A 17088-nucleotide genomic window follows, 5' to 3' on the forward strand; every position below is an offset into this window, starting at 1 on the left:
CACCGCCAGAAGTAGTTCCTGAATGCAGAGCTAGGAGTAACCCCTGAACATTGCTGGGTGTGACCCAGAAAGAAAAAAGAAAAAAAGAACATATGTGGCCTTGACAGAGGGAGAGGCTGGGTGAGGCGCAAGTGAGAGTGAGGTGAGCACTAGAGTTCTGGTGACTGAGGTCAGGGTCCTGGGAGAAAGGGGAGGAGAACAGGGGAGTGCTGGGCATTTGCTATTTGTCCCTCAGTTCTGAAAGGCTGTACAAGAAGGTGACAGCTGTGGTGACCTGTGAGGGAGTTACGAGGCAGGGGAGGGCAGGAAGAGCAAAGAGGTAGTTTTCGACCTTCATCATTTCATGCCCGCATTACCTGTTCAGTTAAACAGTGTCTTTTGTTTTGCTTAGGGCTCACTTCTGGAGGGCTCTGGGGTGCCAGGAATGAAACCCAGATTGGCCATGTATAAGGCAAACACTCTACCCATAGTATGTGCCAGACACAGTAACAACAAAGTCTCCAACGGAGACGTTACTGGGCCCGCTCGAGCAAATCGACGATCAACGGGAGGGCCTTTACCTTTACCTTTACCTTTTTAGTTTTATACCACACCTGGTGATGCTCAAGGCCTACTTCTGCGATTAGAGATCACTCCTGGGGGTTGAACCCACGTCATCTGAGTGAAAGGAAAGCGCCCTACCTGTTGCATTATCTCTCCTGCCCCACATTAACAGTCATTTTTTTTTTCTTTTTGGGTCACACCCGGCGGTGCACAGGAGTTACTCCTGGCTTTGCAGTCAGTAATTAGCCCTGGTGGTGCGCTGGGGACCATATGGGATACTGGGGATCGAACCCGGGTCGGCCACGTGCAAGGCAAACACCCTACCCACTTTACTATCGCTCCAGCCCCATTAACAGTCTTAAGCATGGCAAAGGGCAGTTCCCTTTGGGAGCTCCAGAATAAGAAGGGTGGGGTCAAGGAAAACGCTTTCCAGAAGCAAGAGCTAGGGATCAGAAAGAGAATGGCCTTGATCAGAGGAGGGTGCCTCAGGAGGAACACCAGGGTGCTGCCCCTCCACTGCCTCCTCTTGGGGTGCTGAGCTTGGCCCACAGCCCCTCCAGAGAGCCCTGTTGGAGGACGGTGAACTGGGGCCAGTTACAGGGAATAAGAGTACCAGGCAAGACCTAGCTGCTGAGCGTCTAATAAGAATGGGGACCCCAACTTCCGGCCACAGAGTCTTTTAGGGGGGCTAGTCTCACAGAGCCCATGACCATGAGGCTGATGGATTCACAGAGAAGGGAAACCCCAGGGTCAGGTTCCTTGGGAGAAGTATCTAAGCTCAAGACCTGGACAGTGAGAAGTTAGCAGGGTCAGGTGAGAGGACTAGAAGATGGGCCAGCACTAGGGACAAAGTGGAGAGCCCACGGTGGGTGGACCGGACCATGCAGAAGAAGAAGTGCAGCTCAGCCTGCATCCTGGAAACGACTGTGGGCTGAGGTGGGATGTGTGTTTTGGTTTGTTTGTTTGTTTGGGGGCCACACCTGGCAATGCTCAGGGGTCACACCAGGCTGCAGTCAGGAGTTATTCCTGGCGGTGCTCAGGAGACCATATGGGATGCTGAGGATTGAACCTCATATGAAGCAAATGCCCTACCCGCTGCACGATGACTCCAGCCTCCCACTGGGGTTTTAAGCAGTAGATCCTAGAGTTCTGGATCGTTCCTGCTTGAGGAGGAGTGATGAGGGAAATCAGCCAGATCACGGTGATCCCAAAGAGGTGGTGAGACATGACTGAACTCATGTCTCAGCCACGAAGAGGGTGGGAAGTGACTGGATCTAAGATTTGTGCTGGGAATGGAGCCAATAGGTTTATCAGGCGAGGGTTCGGGGAGGTCTCAGAGGACTCTGGTATTTGTGAGGGGCATCTCAGGAAAGGCAAAACGTGAACTCAGGCAGGGAGGAGGAGCAGATTTTGGGAGGACCACCAAGCATATCATTTGGGATCTCTTGGGATGAGATGTGTTTGGGCATACAAAAGACATGAAACAGGAAGTTGGTAGAAGAGCACAGAGAGGGCTGGGCTGGAAATATACATCCGTGAGTCACCGGCATATCGATGGTATTTAAAGCCGTGCAATGGGATGAGATCACCTAGGGAGAGTCCAGAAAGAAAAGAGAAGGTCTGGGGCCAGAGCGATAGGACAATGGGGAGGGCGCTTGCTTCGCATGTTCTATCCAGGTTCTATCTCCAGCATCCCATATGGTCCTCTGAGCACTGCCAGGAGTAGTTCCTGAGTGCAGAGCCAAGAGTAACTGCTGAGCACTGCCAGTGGTTCAAAAACAAAATAAAAGAAAAGAAAGGGAGGGGGTGGAGCAATAGTACAGTGGGTAGGGCCTTTGGCCTGCATGCGGCCAACCCGGGTTTGATTCCCAGCATCCCATATGGTCCCCCAAGCACTGCCAGGAGAAATTCCTGAGTGCATGAGCCAGGAGTAACCCCTGTGCATCGCCGGATGTGACCTCCCCCAAAAAATAGTAACAAAAATAAAATAAAATAAAAAGAAAGGGCCACAGCTTCTCTATTTGGGTGTTCCTCAACTGACACTAGGATCAGAGTAGGGTGAGTGTCTAGAGGCAGGACGGTTTAGGAGACTAAATGAGCCATTGGACCCAGAGGGATGGGCTTGGTGGATGCGGCCTTCACCTTGGTCTGACGGAGTCAGGTGTGATAGACATGTTAGAATGCAGTGGAGACAGTGCCAGGAGGACTTTGTCTCCGGATGCGCTGCTGAGTTCTGTCCTCTGGGATCCATCCCTGCGGGCAGAAACCCGGCCTTCTCTCTAAGCCCCGCACCCCACAGGAGCGCAGAGCTCACTGGCTGCGTGAGTAGAGGGGTGAGTCACTGCTTAGATTCCGAGGGCCTTTTCCATGAGAGAGTGGGATTCATTTGAGGCGATTGGGGAAACTGCAACATCAGCTGCAAAGGTTAAAGGCTCCAGACTCCTTTCCCAGCTAACTCCAAGGAACAACTGCAGAGTGACCCAGGGCCAGATCCAGGTAAACTGGTGCCCTTCATTCCCTGGGACTGTCATTTCCTCTTACTCAGGGGCTCAGTGTGAGGAAAGAGGCGCCAGAGCCAGGAGGAGGCCTGTAAGTCCAACTCTGCCCCCTTTCCCTTCTCTGGGCTGGTTGGTTTGGTTTGTTTTAGGTTTCTGGGCCACACCTGTGGTACCTAAGGTTTACTGCTGGCTGTCACTCCTGGTGGGCGTGGTGGGCCATATGAGGTTCTAGGGTTCTAACCTGAGTTGTCTCTGGGCTGTTATTTCTGTTGTTGCTAAGAGAATGGCTTCGAGGTGCTGTTAGAGTTGGGGGAGGGTCATCCTGAGAGCAGGTAAGGTGAGGCTGGGAGTCAGGGGTCTGGGGCTATCAAAGGCATCCATGAACTAAAACCAAGGAGACCCTGAAGTGGCCTTGAGGCTGGGTAGGCAGAAACACTTCTGTGACAGACAGCCCGCCTCGCCAATGAGAGTGGAGCTGGCCCAGTAACTGAGAGGGGGCTGCCAGAGAGTGGCCATGGACCACTCCATGAAACATGAAACAGGAAGTTGGGTGAAGGACAGTGACTGACAGAGGCAGAGCCTATTCCTTAAATGTGCAAAGCCCTGAGTTGCTTTTTTTTGGGGGGAGGGGGCACACCCAATGGCATTCAGGGCTTACTCCTAGCTCTGCACTCAGGGACCACTCCTGGTGATGCTCAGGAGACCATATGGGGTGCTTGGGATCAAACCAGGGTTAGTCATGTGCAAGGCAAGTATCCTGCCTATTGTATTATTGCTCTGGACCTTAACTCTTTTTTTTTCTTTTTGGGTCACACCCGGCGATGCACAGAGGTTACTCCTGGCTTTGCACTCAGGAATTACTCCTGGCGGTGCTTGGGAGATCATATGGGATGCAGAGAATTGAACCCAGGTCGGCTGCGAGCAAGGCAAATGCCCTACTTGCTGTACTATTGCTTTAGCCTTCTCTTTTTTTTTCTTAATCTTTTTTTGTTTGGTTAGTTTTGGTTAGTTCTGTTTTGGACCACTCTCAGTGATGCTCAGGGGCTACTCCTGGCTCCACACTCAGGGATCACTCCTGGTGGACTTTGGGGACCATATGGGATCCAGGGATCAAAAACTGCCTCAGTCATGTGCAAGGCAAGTGCCCTACCCACTGTACTATCTCTTCAGCCCTACTCTTTGGGGATGGGGGAGGGGCAGGCACACCCAACTGTACTCAGGGCTTACTCCTTGCTCTGTACTCAGTATCACTTCTGAACAACTCAGACCATATGGGGTGCCAGCGGGATCAAAGCTGGGGTAAGAGCCCTACCTGCTGTACTAAGGTACATTCCTTGAGGCTCTGAGTTTAATCCTCTGGAACACACACACACACACACACACACACACACACACACACACACACAAAGTGACCAGCAATGCCTGAGCAATAGTACAGCGGGTAGGGCACTTGCACTCACCAATCTGGATATGATCCCTCATATCTTGTATGATCCTCTGAGCCTGCCAGGATTCCTGCATGCAGAACCAAGAGTAAGCCCTGAGGGGCTGGAGCGATAGCACAGTGGGTAGGGCGTTTGCCTTGCAGGCAGCCGATGCAGGTTCGATTACCAGCATCCCATATGGTTCCCTGAGCACCGTCACGGGTAATTCCTGAGTGCAGAACCAGGAGTGACCCAAGTCTTGCTGGGTGTGACCCAAAAAGAAAAAGAGAGTAAGCCCTGAGCACCTCTGCGTGTGCCCCCCCCCCAAAAAAAATGAACAGAAGAAAGTGGGGACTGGAGAGAGACTGTGGGACTTCCCTTGGGCGGGGGCTTGAGAAGGCTCTTGTACAAGACCTGCGAGATGGGCCAGCAGCTTCTGACAGCATTGGCCCTGTTCCCCGCAGCAACACGTTTCCCTGCAGCGTCTGGCGCACTTGTGGGAAGAGGCTAACGGCTCAGCGCCTAGAGCCGGGAGCCGAGTCTGGGGCGGGAAGAACAGGAGGCAGGTGTGGATATTGCTGCCACCTTGTGGGCAAAGCCTGTTAGTCCTGGTTCTCTTGGTGGCTTTCTTCTGAGTACTGAAATTGGATTTTTACATTTTTGTTTTTGAGTTTTTTTTTGGTCTTGGGGCCATACCCAGCAGTTGTCAGGGCTAAATCTTCAGGTATTACTCCTGGCTTTGTGCTCAGGGGAGTGAATTACGAGATGCTGGGGACCAAATTATAAGCAAAGAAAGGACCTGACCTGCTGTCCGATGGTCCTGGCCCGTGAGACTGGATTTGGGATCTGGGTCCCTAAAACTGGGGACAGGAGCAGAAAGGCACCTCAGGGAGAAATACAGCCCAGGCTTAAGTGCTCCGGCGCCTTCCTGTCCCCTCCCTGTCTGGGTTTCCTCTTCTGGGTAATGAGGGCACTGGCCCTACAGAGGAGTTTCAGTCGGTGTGAAATGCTCAGCATAGAAACTAGTGTTCCACCAGTGTTACCCTGGTGACAGATAACTGACGGTGTAAGCCCTCCCCACCTCAAGAAATAGGGGGCGGAGCTATTCAAATACAGCTTTCAGGCCTTCAGCGAGTTTGGCGCCTGTTCTGGGCGCCACATGTTTGCTGCCAGCAGCCCGAAGGTTGAAGCTGCGGTTCGCCCCAGCATCTCTCTCTGGGGTAGGGATGAAGAACACCCCCCACCTCCGAGCACTCTCTCTTTGCCCTGGCGCCCTCCGGGCGTGTGTGATCGGAATGGCTCTTGGCTATGACATCACAGAGCCTTCCCAGGCTGGCTGCGGGAGCCCCTGGGGCCATGCGGCTGTGGGTGTGGCAGTGGGCATGGCTGGCTGGGCTGGGGGCCGTGGAAACAGGTGGGCCACAGGTGGGCCGCTGTCCTGGTGCAAGGACAAAGGGGGAAGGCTTGTGGGAGGGGACTGTTAGGCTGTTTACTCTTTGCTTTCCACACTTCTCTCCCTTCTCCCTGATGGTGCCCTCCTGCATCAAGAAGTTTCTAGAACTAACTATCAAGACCCTCCATAGCCACACTGTCTGTGTGACCCAGCAGGGCCGGGAGTTGGCCTCCACCTCTGGGGTGGGGTGCGGGGTGGTTCTGACTCTTGTCAGAAAATTTCATCTGGATCCCCAGCTCCCAGCCTGCAAAGAGCCAAGCCCTGGGCCCTGCCCGCAGAGTCTCCAGACACACCTGACTTCTTTGATTACCCAGACTCGGATCGAGCCGGGCTTCTGGCCGTGGCCAGGTTCATTGGTGAGGACCCCGTCCCATTCTCTGGCTCAGGTATAAACTAGCTCCGGAGGGTCGCCCCGGGGCTGAGCTGGAGATGCTCCAGGACCCTCATTCCTGCCCCGGTCCTGCAGGATCCGGCCCCAGCTTCTTCAACCACATCCTGGTCGGCTCGCTCGTGGTGGCCTTCCTCTTTCTCCTTTTCCAGTTCTGCACACACGTGTAAGCTGCCCTTGCGCCCCTGCCCGTCCACCTCCCAGGCCTTGGGGGGCAGGTTGGCACCTCCCACCGCTGACCTTCTTCGCCAACAGGAGCTTCCAGAAAGGGGCATAAAGAGCTGGCCCAGGACCCTGGAGTGCCAAGCCTGCCTCCTCTCACGCGATGAATAAAAGTCCTGTTTTCTTTGTGTTTGTTTTGTGGGCCACACCTGGTGGTGCTCAGGAGACCAATGGGGAACCCAGGTTGCTGCATGCAGAGCCAGTAACTATCTGCTGTGCTATCTACTCCCCCCCCCCCCCCCCCGTCTCCCCAAAGCACTGGTTCCTTTCTCCCTGATAGCTCAGTGACTGGCCAAGGGCCTCGGTGCTATCCCCAACCTCTCCCCTCCTTCCCAGCCCCCAACAAGTGGGTGAAGAGAGGCGCTTGGTGGCGTTCACGCAGATCGGCTTTATTAGCGGTCTGGAAAGCACCTCCCAGGGTCCCCCGACCCCAGACTGGAGGAAGCCTTGAGAGGTCTGTAGCACCAGGGACATGCCAGGGCCCCAGGGCAAGATGTGCAGCCTAATGGGGAAAGGGCCGGGCACCCCCCGCCTGCCTGCCCTGGGAGTGCTCAACACTGGGAAGGCAGGGGCCAACACCCGCACCCCCACCCCTACCAACTAGTTTGATTTAGGGCAAATAAATAAAATAAATAACTTCCTCAGGCTGGCCTCCCCTGGAGAGGAGTTGTGGGCGTAATGAGCCCCAAGCGAGGCCAGGGGGGAGGGGGCGAGTTAGGGTGCCCCTCCCTCCCAGATGACAGGGAGCTAGAGTTTGCAGCAGGGGGCTGGGGTGGCCATGGCAGCGGTGTCCCCCTCCTTCTTTGACTCCTACTCTCCGGAGCCCTTTGGGAGCCGTCCACACAGCAACCCCCCAAGCCCTCGGAAGATGTCCTTGGTCAGTCCTGCGCTTCTCCAGGGCCCCAGGATTGGTGATCGGAGAAGGGGGTATGCAGGAAGGGTGCGCTGCCCTCAGCTCAGGCACTGCAGGGAGAAGAGACCCCTTTCCCCGCCTTTCCAGTTCACCTGCTTCCTGCGCCCTGCCCCGGGGTCCGTCCGTCTGTCGGTCAGTCCTGGGCGGTCAGGGCCAGAGACCCGGGCTCCCCACCCCCACCCAGCAGTCCCAGAGCCCGGTTGCTACACAGGGGCTGGGGAGGGGGGTGCTCTGGCCCCACCCTCAGTCCTGGTTCGGGCAGGGGGAGGGCGGCGGGGAGCCCCGGGGCCGGAAGAGGCGGCAGGCCCCGCGGCAGATGAGGAAGAACCAGTAGAGCTGAGGGGCGAGCAGCAGCGCGGCGCCCAGGTTGACGTGCGCGGGCAGGGCGAGGGGCACGGCGAGCAGGGGCAGGCCGGCGTGCCGCCCGTAGGCCCAGTACAGGTAGGGGAAGAGCAGCACCCGGCAGCAGAGGAAGCTGAGCAGCATCAAGGCCCCGTTCACCTTGTGCAGCAGCGTGTGCTGCTGCTTGTACTGCGGAGGGGGCGGGGCAGAGGGCGGGGCTGAGATTGGACACCACCCGGGCCGCGCCCCCTGCCCACGCCCTCCATGGCCACGCCCTCCCCGTCCGGGTTAGACCCACGCGCCTGCTTCCGGTCTGCTGCTGCCCAGAAACCCTCCCAGCCCTGCCCCGTGGCGCGTCCGCTAAAGAACCCCCTCCCCAGGTCCCTGCGGAGGACCCTCCCGTGCCCTCTCCCCTCCACGATCCATCGGGAACCCTCTTACCTGGATGAGGATCTTGCCGAGGCAGACGAAGGGGGTACTGACCTCTGCCATCAGCAGGCAGCCCAGGAAGAAATCTCCCTTGCCCTGACGCCACACCTTCGAGGGGATAGCAAAGGAGCTCAGCCCCCATCCCACCCCGCACGCCCTGCCCGCTCCGCTACCCGCTACCCGCAAGCCTCCTTCGGAGATGTTCAATTCTGCAAGTCTGAACCGTGTCAGGGCGAGACAGGACGGGGAGGGGGGTGGGGTACATCTCCCCTATCCCCAACCCCCTACCTCCAGGAGGACTAAGGAGCCTCACCTTGCAGATGGGGGAACAGGTGAGAGCTGTGCAGTGTGGGAGTGACAGGTGCAGCCCCACAGCCACAGTCCAGGCCAGGCTGAGCCCAGCTGCTCTTGCTGTCTGGGGCTGGTGGAGCCTCAGAAAACCCAACTCCCCAACTCGGAGGTGAGGAGGGAGGGTGTGTAATCTCCCTCTGGCGCCCTACTGCTGGGACAGGCTCAGCACCCCCACTCACCACCGACAGCGGGAAGCACACCAACACCATGACGGCGTGGTGGAGCACCATGAGGAACTCCTTGTGCAGGTAGCCACGCACCACGGCCCAGGTGCTGCCAGGGGCGCGGGGACCCCCTTCATCACCTCCATGCCCTTTGACTTGGTGTTTGTGCCAGTGACAGAGGAACATGGCGTAGATATCGTAGATGAAGTAGGGCACTGCGAACTGCGTGTAGGCAGAGGAAAGCCAGTGTCTGTCGGGCAAAGAGAAAGTGATCAAGGGGAAGAGGAGATGGGTAAGCACCTGCCAGGTGGCAGGGTGAGTCAGCCCTCCAGTGACAGTCCACAGAAACCCTGCGACAGAAGTGGACTCTCCAGTTACATGACGGGACTCAAGGGGAGAGGGTGAGAAATGTGTCCAAGTTGGCACCATCATACAGCCGAGCAGTGACAGTGCTGGGATTCAGTCATGCACTGCCTGACTTTCAAACCCACTGGTCATTCATTCATTCATTCATTCACCTGCTTGCTCTGTACTACAATGACTATGATGGCAGAAGAAAAGACACCAGGGCCGGAGAGATAGAATGAAGGTTAAGGCACTGGCCTAGAGTATAGCTGGGGCCACTGAAACTCTGGTTTGAGTCTCAGCACCACATGTGCTCCCCGAGCATTGCCAGGAGCCATCCCTGAGCACTGCCTCGTGTGGCCCCCAAATAAAAGACCAAAAGAGAGTTGCTGACCAAAGGGATGTAAAAAGAGAGCTGGAGTATGAAGCAAACAAGCTCAGATCTGAGACAATTGATCTGTGGGTGGCCACACGTGAAAAATGCAGCAAGCAGACAACCCCTCCACTCCTCACTGAGAGACACCAAAGAGGTGGGGTGCAGTCAGGACAACGAGAGGAACCATTGCTCCATTCCACTGCTGAAGAAACTGAGGAGCCAGATGCTTGGATGAAGTCTAGACATGAGAAGCCCTGGGGCCATAGCGCTGCTCTTAGCCTGCTGACCTGAGGAGCCCAGAGATGGGCAGACAGGCCCTGGGGAAGGAGCAGTCCTATCAGTGCTGCGTGTCCCACTTAATATGGACCCATCTGTGACGTCAGGTCCAGCCAAGCGTCCAGGAGGAAAATGCTGAGTAAAAGAAGCCCAGAGCAGAGAAAGTTCTCAGTGCTCTGAGAGTAAACAAAATAGAAAAGTGCAGGAATGTGCAATATTGCATTTCTGAGTCAGCACAGGGTACCTGCCCTTAAATTCTGGGCTCCAGCCACAGGGCTGAGATGGGGGTGGGGTCAGAGGCAAGCTCAGGAGAGCCGGCCCAGCTAGCTGAAGGGATGAAAGCAAAAGAGCCAGAGGGGACACAGAGGAAAGGCAGAGACCAAGGGAGGGACGGTGAGGCCGGAGAAGATGGAAACAGGAAGTTGGCCCTGGGGAAAAGAGCCTGGAGGGGAGGCTGCCCCTCTACACAGAATTCTGGGAAAGAGTTGCGGAAACCAGGAGGGCAGGGGAAAGAAGAGTGGGTGTGTGGGGGGAACAGTCTCAATTAGAAAGGGAAGAGCATGCAGAGCCCCAATGGAAAGTGGAACAAATTAGAGAAAAGTTAGAGCAGAGGTCAGAGGACAGCCCAAGGGCTGGACATATGCGTTGTGTGGGGACCCAGATTCAACCCGTGACACAGGCAAAGTCCCTAGGGCACTGTCAGGAGTGACCTCTGAGCACAGAGCTGGGAGTAGTCCCTGAGCACAGCCAGGTGTGGAGATGGTGGAGGAGAAGAGAGAGAAAAAAGAAAGCACGTGCGAGAGAAAGAGGAGGTTGTAGAGATAGATATTAAGGCACTTGCGTTGTGTGCAGCCAACTCAGGCTCAGTCCCCAGCATCCCATATGGTCCCCTGAGCCCACCAGGAGTGATTCCTGAGCCTAGAACCAGGAATAAGCCCTGAGCACTGCCAGGTGTGACCCCCAAAAAAGAAAGAGGAAAGAAAGAGAAAGAAAGAAAAAAAAGTTAGAGCAGGGAGTGGTCTGAACCAGCCCCAGGGTATGGGGGAGCCCCCGATTTGTGGGTGGGGGCAAGACATCCATGCCCTGGGTTGCACTGTGAAAAGGGTTAAAGCTCTCCCACTTCTCAGATGCTCCAAAGTCGGCACAGCTGTCACCTGGATTAACCCCGATCCTCTGGTGCACCTGAGGATTATGTGGGGAGGCAAAGCACAGACCCAGGTCTGGGAAGCAGCATCGGAGCTAGAGGTGACCCCGCAAAGAAGGCAAGAGAGGAATCAGAGCAGGGAAGCCAGGCCCTGAGCAGGGGAGGGAGGAGGGCGGGAGGAAGGGAGCCAAGTGGCTACCCAGGGTTGGGTGGGGGGAGAGAGGGGCACGCCTACGGACCAGACCTGCATCCTTCACTCTATACTCTGTTCCCCCTTCCAGGCAGGGGTAGATGAGGGGACCCGTCTAGACCAAAGTCACACACACACCCTGTCCCCGAGGCACAGAGGCCACCAGCGATGGAGCCCAGGGCCAGAAGTTCAGCTTGGGATGTTCTCAGCACCCACCGGGCAACCTCCAGCTGCCTGGGTCACCTCGGCCGGGCCGTCAGCACCACGGACAGGGCCCTCCTCCCTCCTGGGCCCCACCTCCCAGGCGGGCTGTTTTGGCAAGCGCCTGGCACTGCAGCGGTTGCCAGAGCCAAATTCTGGCCTCTTCCCCCTCCCTCTCCCCACTGCCTAACCGTTAGTGGCCTTGTTTGTGTCATCTCTCTTCTCCGGGATTCGGGGAGGAGGTGACGGTGATCCTGGCATGCAGTGGGACGCCCAGGTTGGGTGCTAGTTGGAAATGGGCCTCAGGGACAGGAAGGGAGCAGGAGGAAGGGGGCAAGCGAGCCTTGAGGCTCGGAGATGCAGATGCAAGCAGCCCAGGAGCTGCGGAGAGAAGCCCCTTTGATCTCCACGCCTTCTCCTGCCTCTGACCTTTAAGGACAGGACACGGATAAATTTATCTCTGGGTGTTGAGTTGCAGCTACTGCAGTTAACTTGCTCAAGCCCAAGGGAAGGACTTGGGGACCACTGAAGGCGTCCCCTAGAAGGCTCAACCCTGTCAGAGGACAGACAGACAGACAGACACACACACACACACACACGCACGTGCACACACACAGCCTTCGGGGACAGGACAGGCAGCGCGGGCACTTACTGGTCATCGATGATGTGCTTGCAGGAGGTGGAGACGATGTAGCCAGCTGTAGAGGCCATGACGGCCTGGACAGAGGACACCAGCCTGGCGGGAGACAGGGGTAGGAGCGAAAGAGGCGCCCTGGGTCCCCAACTCTACAAATCCAGTCACCCTGCTTGCTCCCTGCCCATCCGACTCCAGAGTCACCAGCACTGTGCTTGCTCCGGGCTCCCGGGGAGCCCCTACTACTCAGTTCACCCCAGTTCTCCTCCCCAGAAAAGACCATACAGGGGCGCCCTGATCACAGGGCAGTGGGCAGGAAGGACCTGGTGTGGGTCGGACTCCTCATGCTCATCCCCAAATCCCTGCAGCCACTTTCCCGCCCAGCCGCTCCCATTGGCCACCTGGGTCCCTCCCCTCCTGCAGCCCCGGTGGTGGTCGCAGAGTTCTCCTTCATGAAGCTCTGTCCCCTGCGCCCCCAGCCACCGGGAGGCTGGGCAGGAGGCAGCCGCAATGAGCAGGCAGATGGCTGGCGCTGGGAGGAGACCCGGGTCGGGGAAGCCCACCCGTCGCGGCAGGAGCCCCCACTTTCCCACGGGGGACCCCTGGGCCTGGGCGGGACGCGGGCGCACGGGCAGGGGCGCGTTACCTGGCCGAGACAATGACCGCGTCGGCCTCCTCCCAGCGCAGCTGGGGCAGCCGCTGGAGCGTGTTCTTGGAGAGGAGGAAGAGTCCGGGGAACACCACCCCCCCGGCCACCATGGGGGTCAGCATGGTGCCTCGGAGCGACGTGGGGACGGGCAGAGGCGCGACCCGCACAAAGGGGACGGGCTGGGCCGGCGGCGGGGCCGAGGACGCGGGAGACCGAGTGCGCCGAGCCGGGAGCGGCGGGGAAGGAGGACCCGACGCGGGTGGCGGGAGGGAGGGACACGGGAGCGGCCGGAGCGGCGGGAGGAGCAGGATGCGGCGGGGGAGGGGAGGCGGCAGGTGGGGGGCTTACGTGAAGGAGCCGGGAGGCGGGGTGCGGGCGGGGGTGGGACCGAGGAGCCCGCCCAGCGGGGGGGCCGGGCCCGCGGTCCTTAGTCAGCACGCGGTCGCCGCCGGTCCCCGCGCCCGGCCCGGGCTATCCCGGGCATTCTGGGGAGCCCCGCGCCCAGCCCCTGCCCCCTCGGAGGGGAGGGGGCGGGGAGGGAGGGGGGGAGGCTGGCACCGACCAGACACACCGAGAAACCGGACCTGCGGCAGCGCCGCCCCACGCAGCTCTGAGCCACCGCGGCTGCGACAGAGCTGGGGGGAGCAGGGACCGAGGGAGGGGGAGGCCCTTAAAGAGACCGCAGCGCGGCGGGGGCCGGGGGCCCCCCGAGGCCGCCAGGGAATAAGTTAAGAGCCCCTCTCCCCCTCGCAAGACCCTGCCTGCAGTTGATTCGCTCCATGACTGCAGAGAGATCCTCGGGGATCCGCCCGGGACCCCACCTAGGGCGCCCCTTCAGCACCCTGCAGAGCAAGGAGCCCTGGCAGGAGGGAGTGGGAGAGGCGCATCCGGCCATCTCGCATGGGATAAACCAGCTGCTCATATTGTCCTGTGGGCTCAGAGACTCCCCACTCTAAGGAGGCATGGTGGGGGAAAAGGCCACCCCCCAGTCTAGAAATGACCCTGAGGCATTAAGTGACCCTTCCAAGGTCACATAGTTAAGAAGCGGGAGGAGGGCCCAGAGCCCAGAGCGATGGTACAGTTGGAAGGGTGGTTGCCTTGCACATCGCCAACTCGGGTTCAGCCTTGGACAATCCGGTTCCCTGAGCCCCTAGGAGTGATCCTTGAGCTCAGAGTCTGGAGTAAAGCAGTGAGCACTGCCGGATGTGGCTTCCCCAAACAGAAAATAGACCAAAAGAGTGACAGGAAGGCCAGAGCAATAGGATAGCGATAGGCAGCTTGTCTTGAATGCAGCTGACCTGGGTTCAATTTTGGGCATCCCATATGGCTCCCCAAAGTAATTTCTGAGTGCAGAGCCAGAAATAACCCCTGATCACCACTGGGTATGCCCCCCCGAAAAAAAGTGACAGGAGTCCTTGAGGTACTAGAATGATGTAGGGTCTGAGGGGAGGAGTGTGCATAGGAATCACAGAGACCTGCCTAGTTTCTGGTCCCAGTGCCTGGTGCTGCTGGCTTCTCTCCTCTCAGAGCAGTCAACTCTCCTGATGGTTCTGTGCTGGTCACTTTCCTCAGACTCGGGTGGGGAGGGTCTCAGGGACTGGCTAGCTCAAAGCCCCTCTGGCCAGTGACTGGGCCAGGGTCATAATGCAGGGTGAGGCCCCGCCAGAACCAGAGCCTTCCTCCTCACTGCTGCCCTCCCTGGCCCGCTGCCTCCCAATAACTCGACTTTCCGTCCTGAAGGTCCACACGGCCCGGAGCCTGGGGCCTGCTACCCAAACCGCAGCTCGGTTTCCAGGCTCACCCTAAGATACCTCTGTGACCAACTCGCCTGCCGCCTTTGCCTGATCCCTTCCTTCTCCCAAGATGCAGAAGCCTGCGATTTGCTATTTTCTGCTGCCCTCTAGTGATAAGACATGGGAACAGACGCAGCACCCCGGCCCTCAGCAGTCAGACATTTTAGATTGCAAGGGACTTTGGCTTCCTGACCTCCGCTTTCACGCTGGGAAAAGGAACCCAACTCTCCCCAGAAAGTGTTTGCGATACCCTGGGCATGAGACAGGTTTTTTTTTTTAAATTATATTCACGCATATTTTACCTACCCAAATAGACAAAAAGTCGAGGCTTGGAAAAATACAAAAAGTCTTGCCCAAGACAATGCAGGAGAATTTAGGACAGTTGGATTTCAAATCCACGTTTGCGTAAGTCTTAAACCACAGGGATCACTCAAAAGGCCAGAGCACATCCTCTCCCTGCGCCAGGTCCCCATTTTTTGCTTTTGACCCCCCAGCACTGAACGCACCTCCTCAGCCCAGCTGGGCCTGGCCTCGGGTCCCCCACCCCGCTCCCCACTCACTCTGGGCCAAGCAGGACCACATCGCCATGTTCAGCAACAAAGCATAGAGCCTGCATTGCCTGGTCTAGTATCGTGGGCGCAGGCCCTGAGCCCCTGAGCACTGCCAGAAAGGTTCCCCCAAAATAGGACTTTAACAGGGTAGAATGGGAGATGGCAAAGCACGTGACCAGAATTAAGAGCATAAATCTTGTCCCAGAATGTGACTTTGCTGTGCATGATGTGAATTAAAATAGGAAGGAGTCACTTGGGGTTTTTGGCTTTTGGGTTTTTCTGGGTTTTTTTGTTTGTTTGTTTTTGCCACTTGGGCTTTGTTTGTTTGGGGTCACACCCAGCTGTGTTTAGGGCTTATTCCCAGCATATGGGGTAACAGACTAGAACCAGGTTTTCCAAGTGTGAGGAAAGTACCCTACCCACTGTACTATCTCTCCAACCCTGAGTTGGTTTGTTTGTTTATTTCTTTACTGTGCTGTGTATGAACAGATCTTACTCTGAGGCATGGGCTTTGCTGCTAAGCTGCATGCCTGGCCCAGCAGTTTTCTTTTCTTTTTTGGTCACACCCAGTGATGATAGGGGTTACACTTGGCTCTGCAGGAATTACTCCAGGTGGTCTTGAAGAACAAATATGGTGCCAGGGATTGAACTGGGGTCAGCTGTGTGCAAGGCAATTGCCCTACCTACTATACAATCTCTCTGGCCCTGGAAGATAGTCTTAATAAACCCATTTAAAAATGAGGATTTGGGCAGGAGCAATAGCACAGCAGGTAGGGCATTTGCCTTGCACGTGGTCAACCTGGGTTCGATTCCCAGCATTCCATATGGTCCCCTGAGCACCTCCAGGAGTAATTCCTGAGTGTATGAGCCAGGAGCAAACCCTGTGCATAGCTGAATGTGACCCAAAAAGCAAAAAAAAAGAAAAAGAAAAGAAAAGAAAAGAAAAGGAATAAAAATGAGGGTTCAATTCAGAGAGGTTACAGAGCTTACAAAAGATTCAAAGGTTGGGCCGGAGAGAGCGAAGCCCCAGGGTGGGCAGAGAGCTTGTTCTGCTTGCAGGAGGTTTGCGCCCATCATGATCCCTGGTACCTCCCAGCACTACTTCCAGGAACAACTCCCCTGGCCCCCGAGCATCACTGGGTGTGGCCAAAACACAAGATCCTTCAGCCAGTGTGTAGGAATCTTCATTCCCCTTTACCACCCTGGTCCGAGGAAGGATGCCCTCACCCTGTTCTCTTACTTGGATGCCACCAAAACCGCCTCTGTTCTCCCCATCCGCAGGTTGGAGTAATTCTGCAGGCCCGAGCAGAAAAGGGTGAAGATCAGCGGGAAGAAAACGCAGCCCAGTCCAAAGAGCAGGGACATTCCTATCTGGCAGGGAAGCAAGGAGGCCGCTGTGAGACCCCTTGGCCTCAGGAATCTCAGTGAGCCCGAGGCCGTCAGCTGGTCACATCCGACACACAGTCCTTCCCAATCTCCTCCGAGCCCCTGTGCACTGTGTCTGCCTCAGTCAGGACCACTGAAGAGCCTCCGGTTATCAGCCCAGCCGCAGTAGTTCATGTTTCCGCTTACCCCACAAGTGGGCCAGCACCCCCAGTCCCTTTCATACCTTAAAATTCATTATACCCTGTCTTCAACCCACCCCACCCTGTCCTTGCCTCTGCCCCTACAAACTGTCCCTGTTATCGCTCCGTTCTCCTAAGTCCCCGACTTCAGACTGGGCCTCACCTCTAAGACCGCAGGTGGAGGCTTCGAAGGGAGGCTGATGGGTGATTCCCAGCAGCACCCAGAGCCCAAAAAAGGAAGGAGATGTGTGTATTCAAATTCCAAAATACGGAAAGCTCAGAAATATTTCTTTTTAAAGAGAAAAGGGGTGGAGAAGCAATTTTATCCCATTTTTTAAGTATAAAACTTGAAAGCATACATATTACATATACACTGTTTTTTGCCTGGAAAAATCTCCCCTCCCCTCCATTCTAGGACGGGGAGGGGAGGGGAAGGCACAGAAGAGATGGAGGGAGTCTGGGTCTGCCATTCTGCACCCCTTGAGTGGTTTTGAAGGGGCCCCCTTAGGATCCAGAGCAAGTGTCAAACTGCAAGGGCACGAGCCAGGAAGCTCCGCAGAGGCAGTTGGAGAGGGCGGGAATAGCACACTCCCATTGGTGGACTCATAGACGGTTTGAACTATGCCAGCCTCCTATT

The 17088-nt window shown here is 56.8% G+C and overlaps 2 protein-coding genes across 2 annotated transcripts; one reads left to right on the forward strand and one right to left on the reverse strand.

Moving 5' to 3' along the window:
• The first annotated feature begins 5821 nt into the window (after window positions 1-5821).
• Window positions 5822-6583, forward strand: CUNH16orf92 (chromosome unknown C16orf92 homolog). Its single transcript, XM_056138792.1, has 4 exons — window positions 5822-5879; window positions 6197-6304; window positions 6385-6472; window positions 6562-6583. The coding sequence occupies exons 1-4, from the start codon at window positions 5822-5824 to the stop codon at window positions 6581-6583; spliced, it is 276 nt and encodes a 91-aa protein (XP_055994767.1).
• Window positions 6584-6896: 313 nt separating this feature from the next.
• TLCD3B (TLC domain containing 3B) lies at window positions 6897-13172 on the reverse strand. The gene is made up of 5 exons (XM_056138767.1): window positions 12540-13172; window positions 11912-11995; window positions 8743-8977; window positions 8225-8320; window positions 6897-7972 (listed from the first exon to the last, which is right to left on the reverse strand). Exons 1-5 carry the CDS (start codon window positions 12662-12664, stop codon window positions 7685-7687), a joined length of 828 nt encoding a protein of 275 aa, XP_055994742.1. The 5' UTR covers window positions 12665-13172; the 3' UTR covers window positions 6897-7684.
• Between the last annotated feature and the right edge of the window lie 3916 nt (window positions 13173-17088).

This window comes from Sorex fumeus, unplaced genomic scaffold (assembly GCF_029834395.1).
Source record: "Sorex fumeus unplaced genomic scaffold, SorFum_2.1 ptg000130l, whole genome shotgun sequence".
In the NCBI taxonomy this organism is placed as follows: domain Eukaryota; kingdom Metazoa; phylum Chordata; class Mammalia; order Eulipotyphla; family Soricidae; genus Sorex; species Sorex fumeus.

Excerpts from the sequence above, each read along its gene's own strand:
- CUNH16orf92 (XM_056138792.1), top strand. The coding sequence starts at position 5,822 with ATGCGGCTGTGGGTGTGGCAGTGGGCATGGCTGGCTGGGCTGGGGGCC. Across the intron at positions 6,305-6,384 it reads CGTCCCATTCTCTGGCTCAG|GATCCGGCCCCAGCTTCTTC; the intron begins GTATAAACTAGC and ends CCGGTCCTGCAG. Across the intron at positions 6,473-6,561 it reads TTCCAGTTCTGCACACACGT|GAGCTTCCAGAAAGGGGCAT; the intron begins GTAAGCTGCCCT and ends CTTCGCCAACAG.
- TLCD3B (XM_056138767.1), bottom strand. The coding sequence starts at position 12,664 with ATGCTGACCCCCATGGTGGCCGGGGGGGTGGTGTTCCCCGGACTCTTC. Across the intron at positions 8,321-8,742 it reads TGTGCTTCCCGCTGTCGGTG|GTGTGGCGTCAGGGCAAGGG; the intron begins GTGAGTGGGGGT and ends ATCCCCTCGAAG. Across the intron at positions 7,973-8,224 it reads TCGGCAAGATCCTCATCCAG|TACAAGCAGCAGCACACGCT; the intron begins GTAAGAGGGTTC and ends CCCCCTCCGCAG.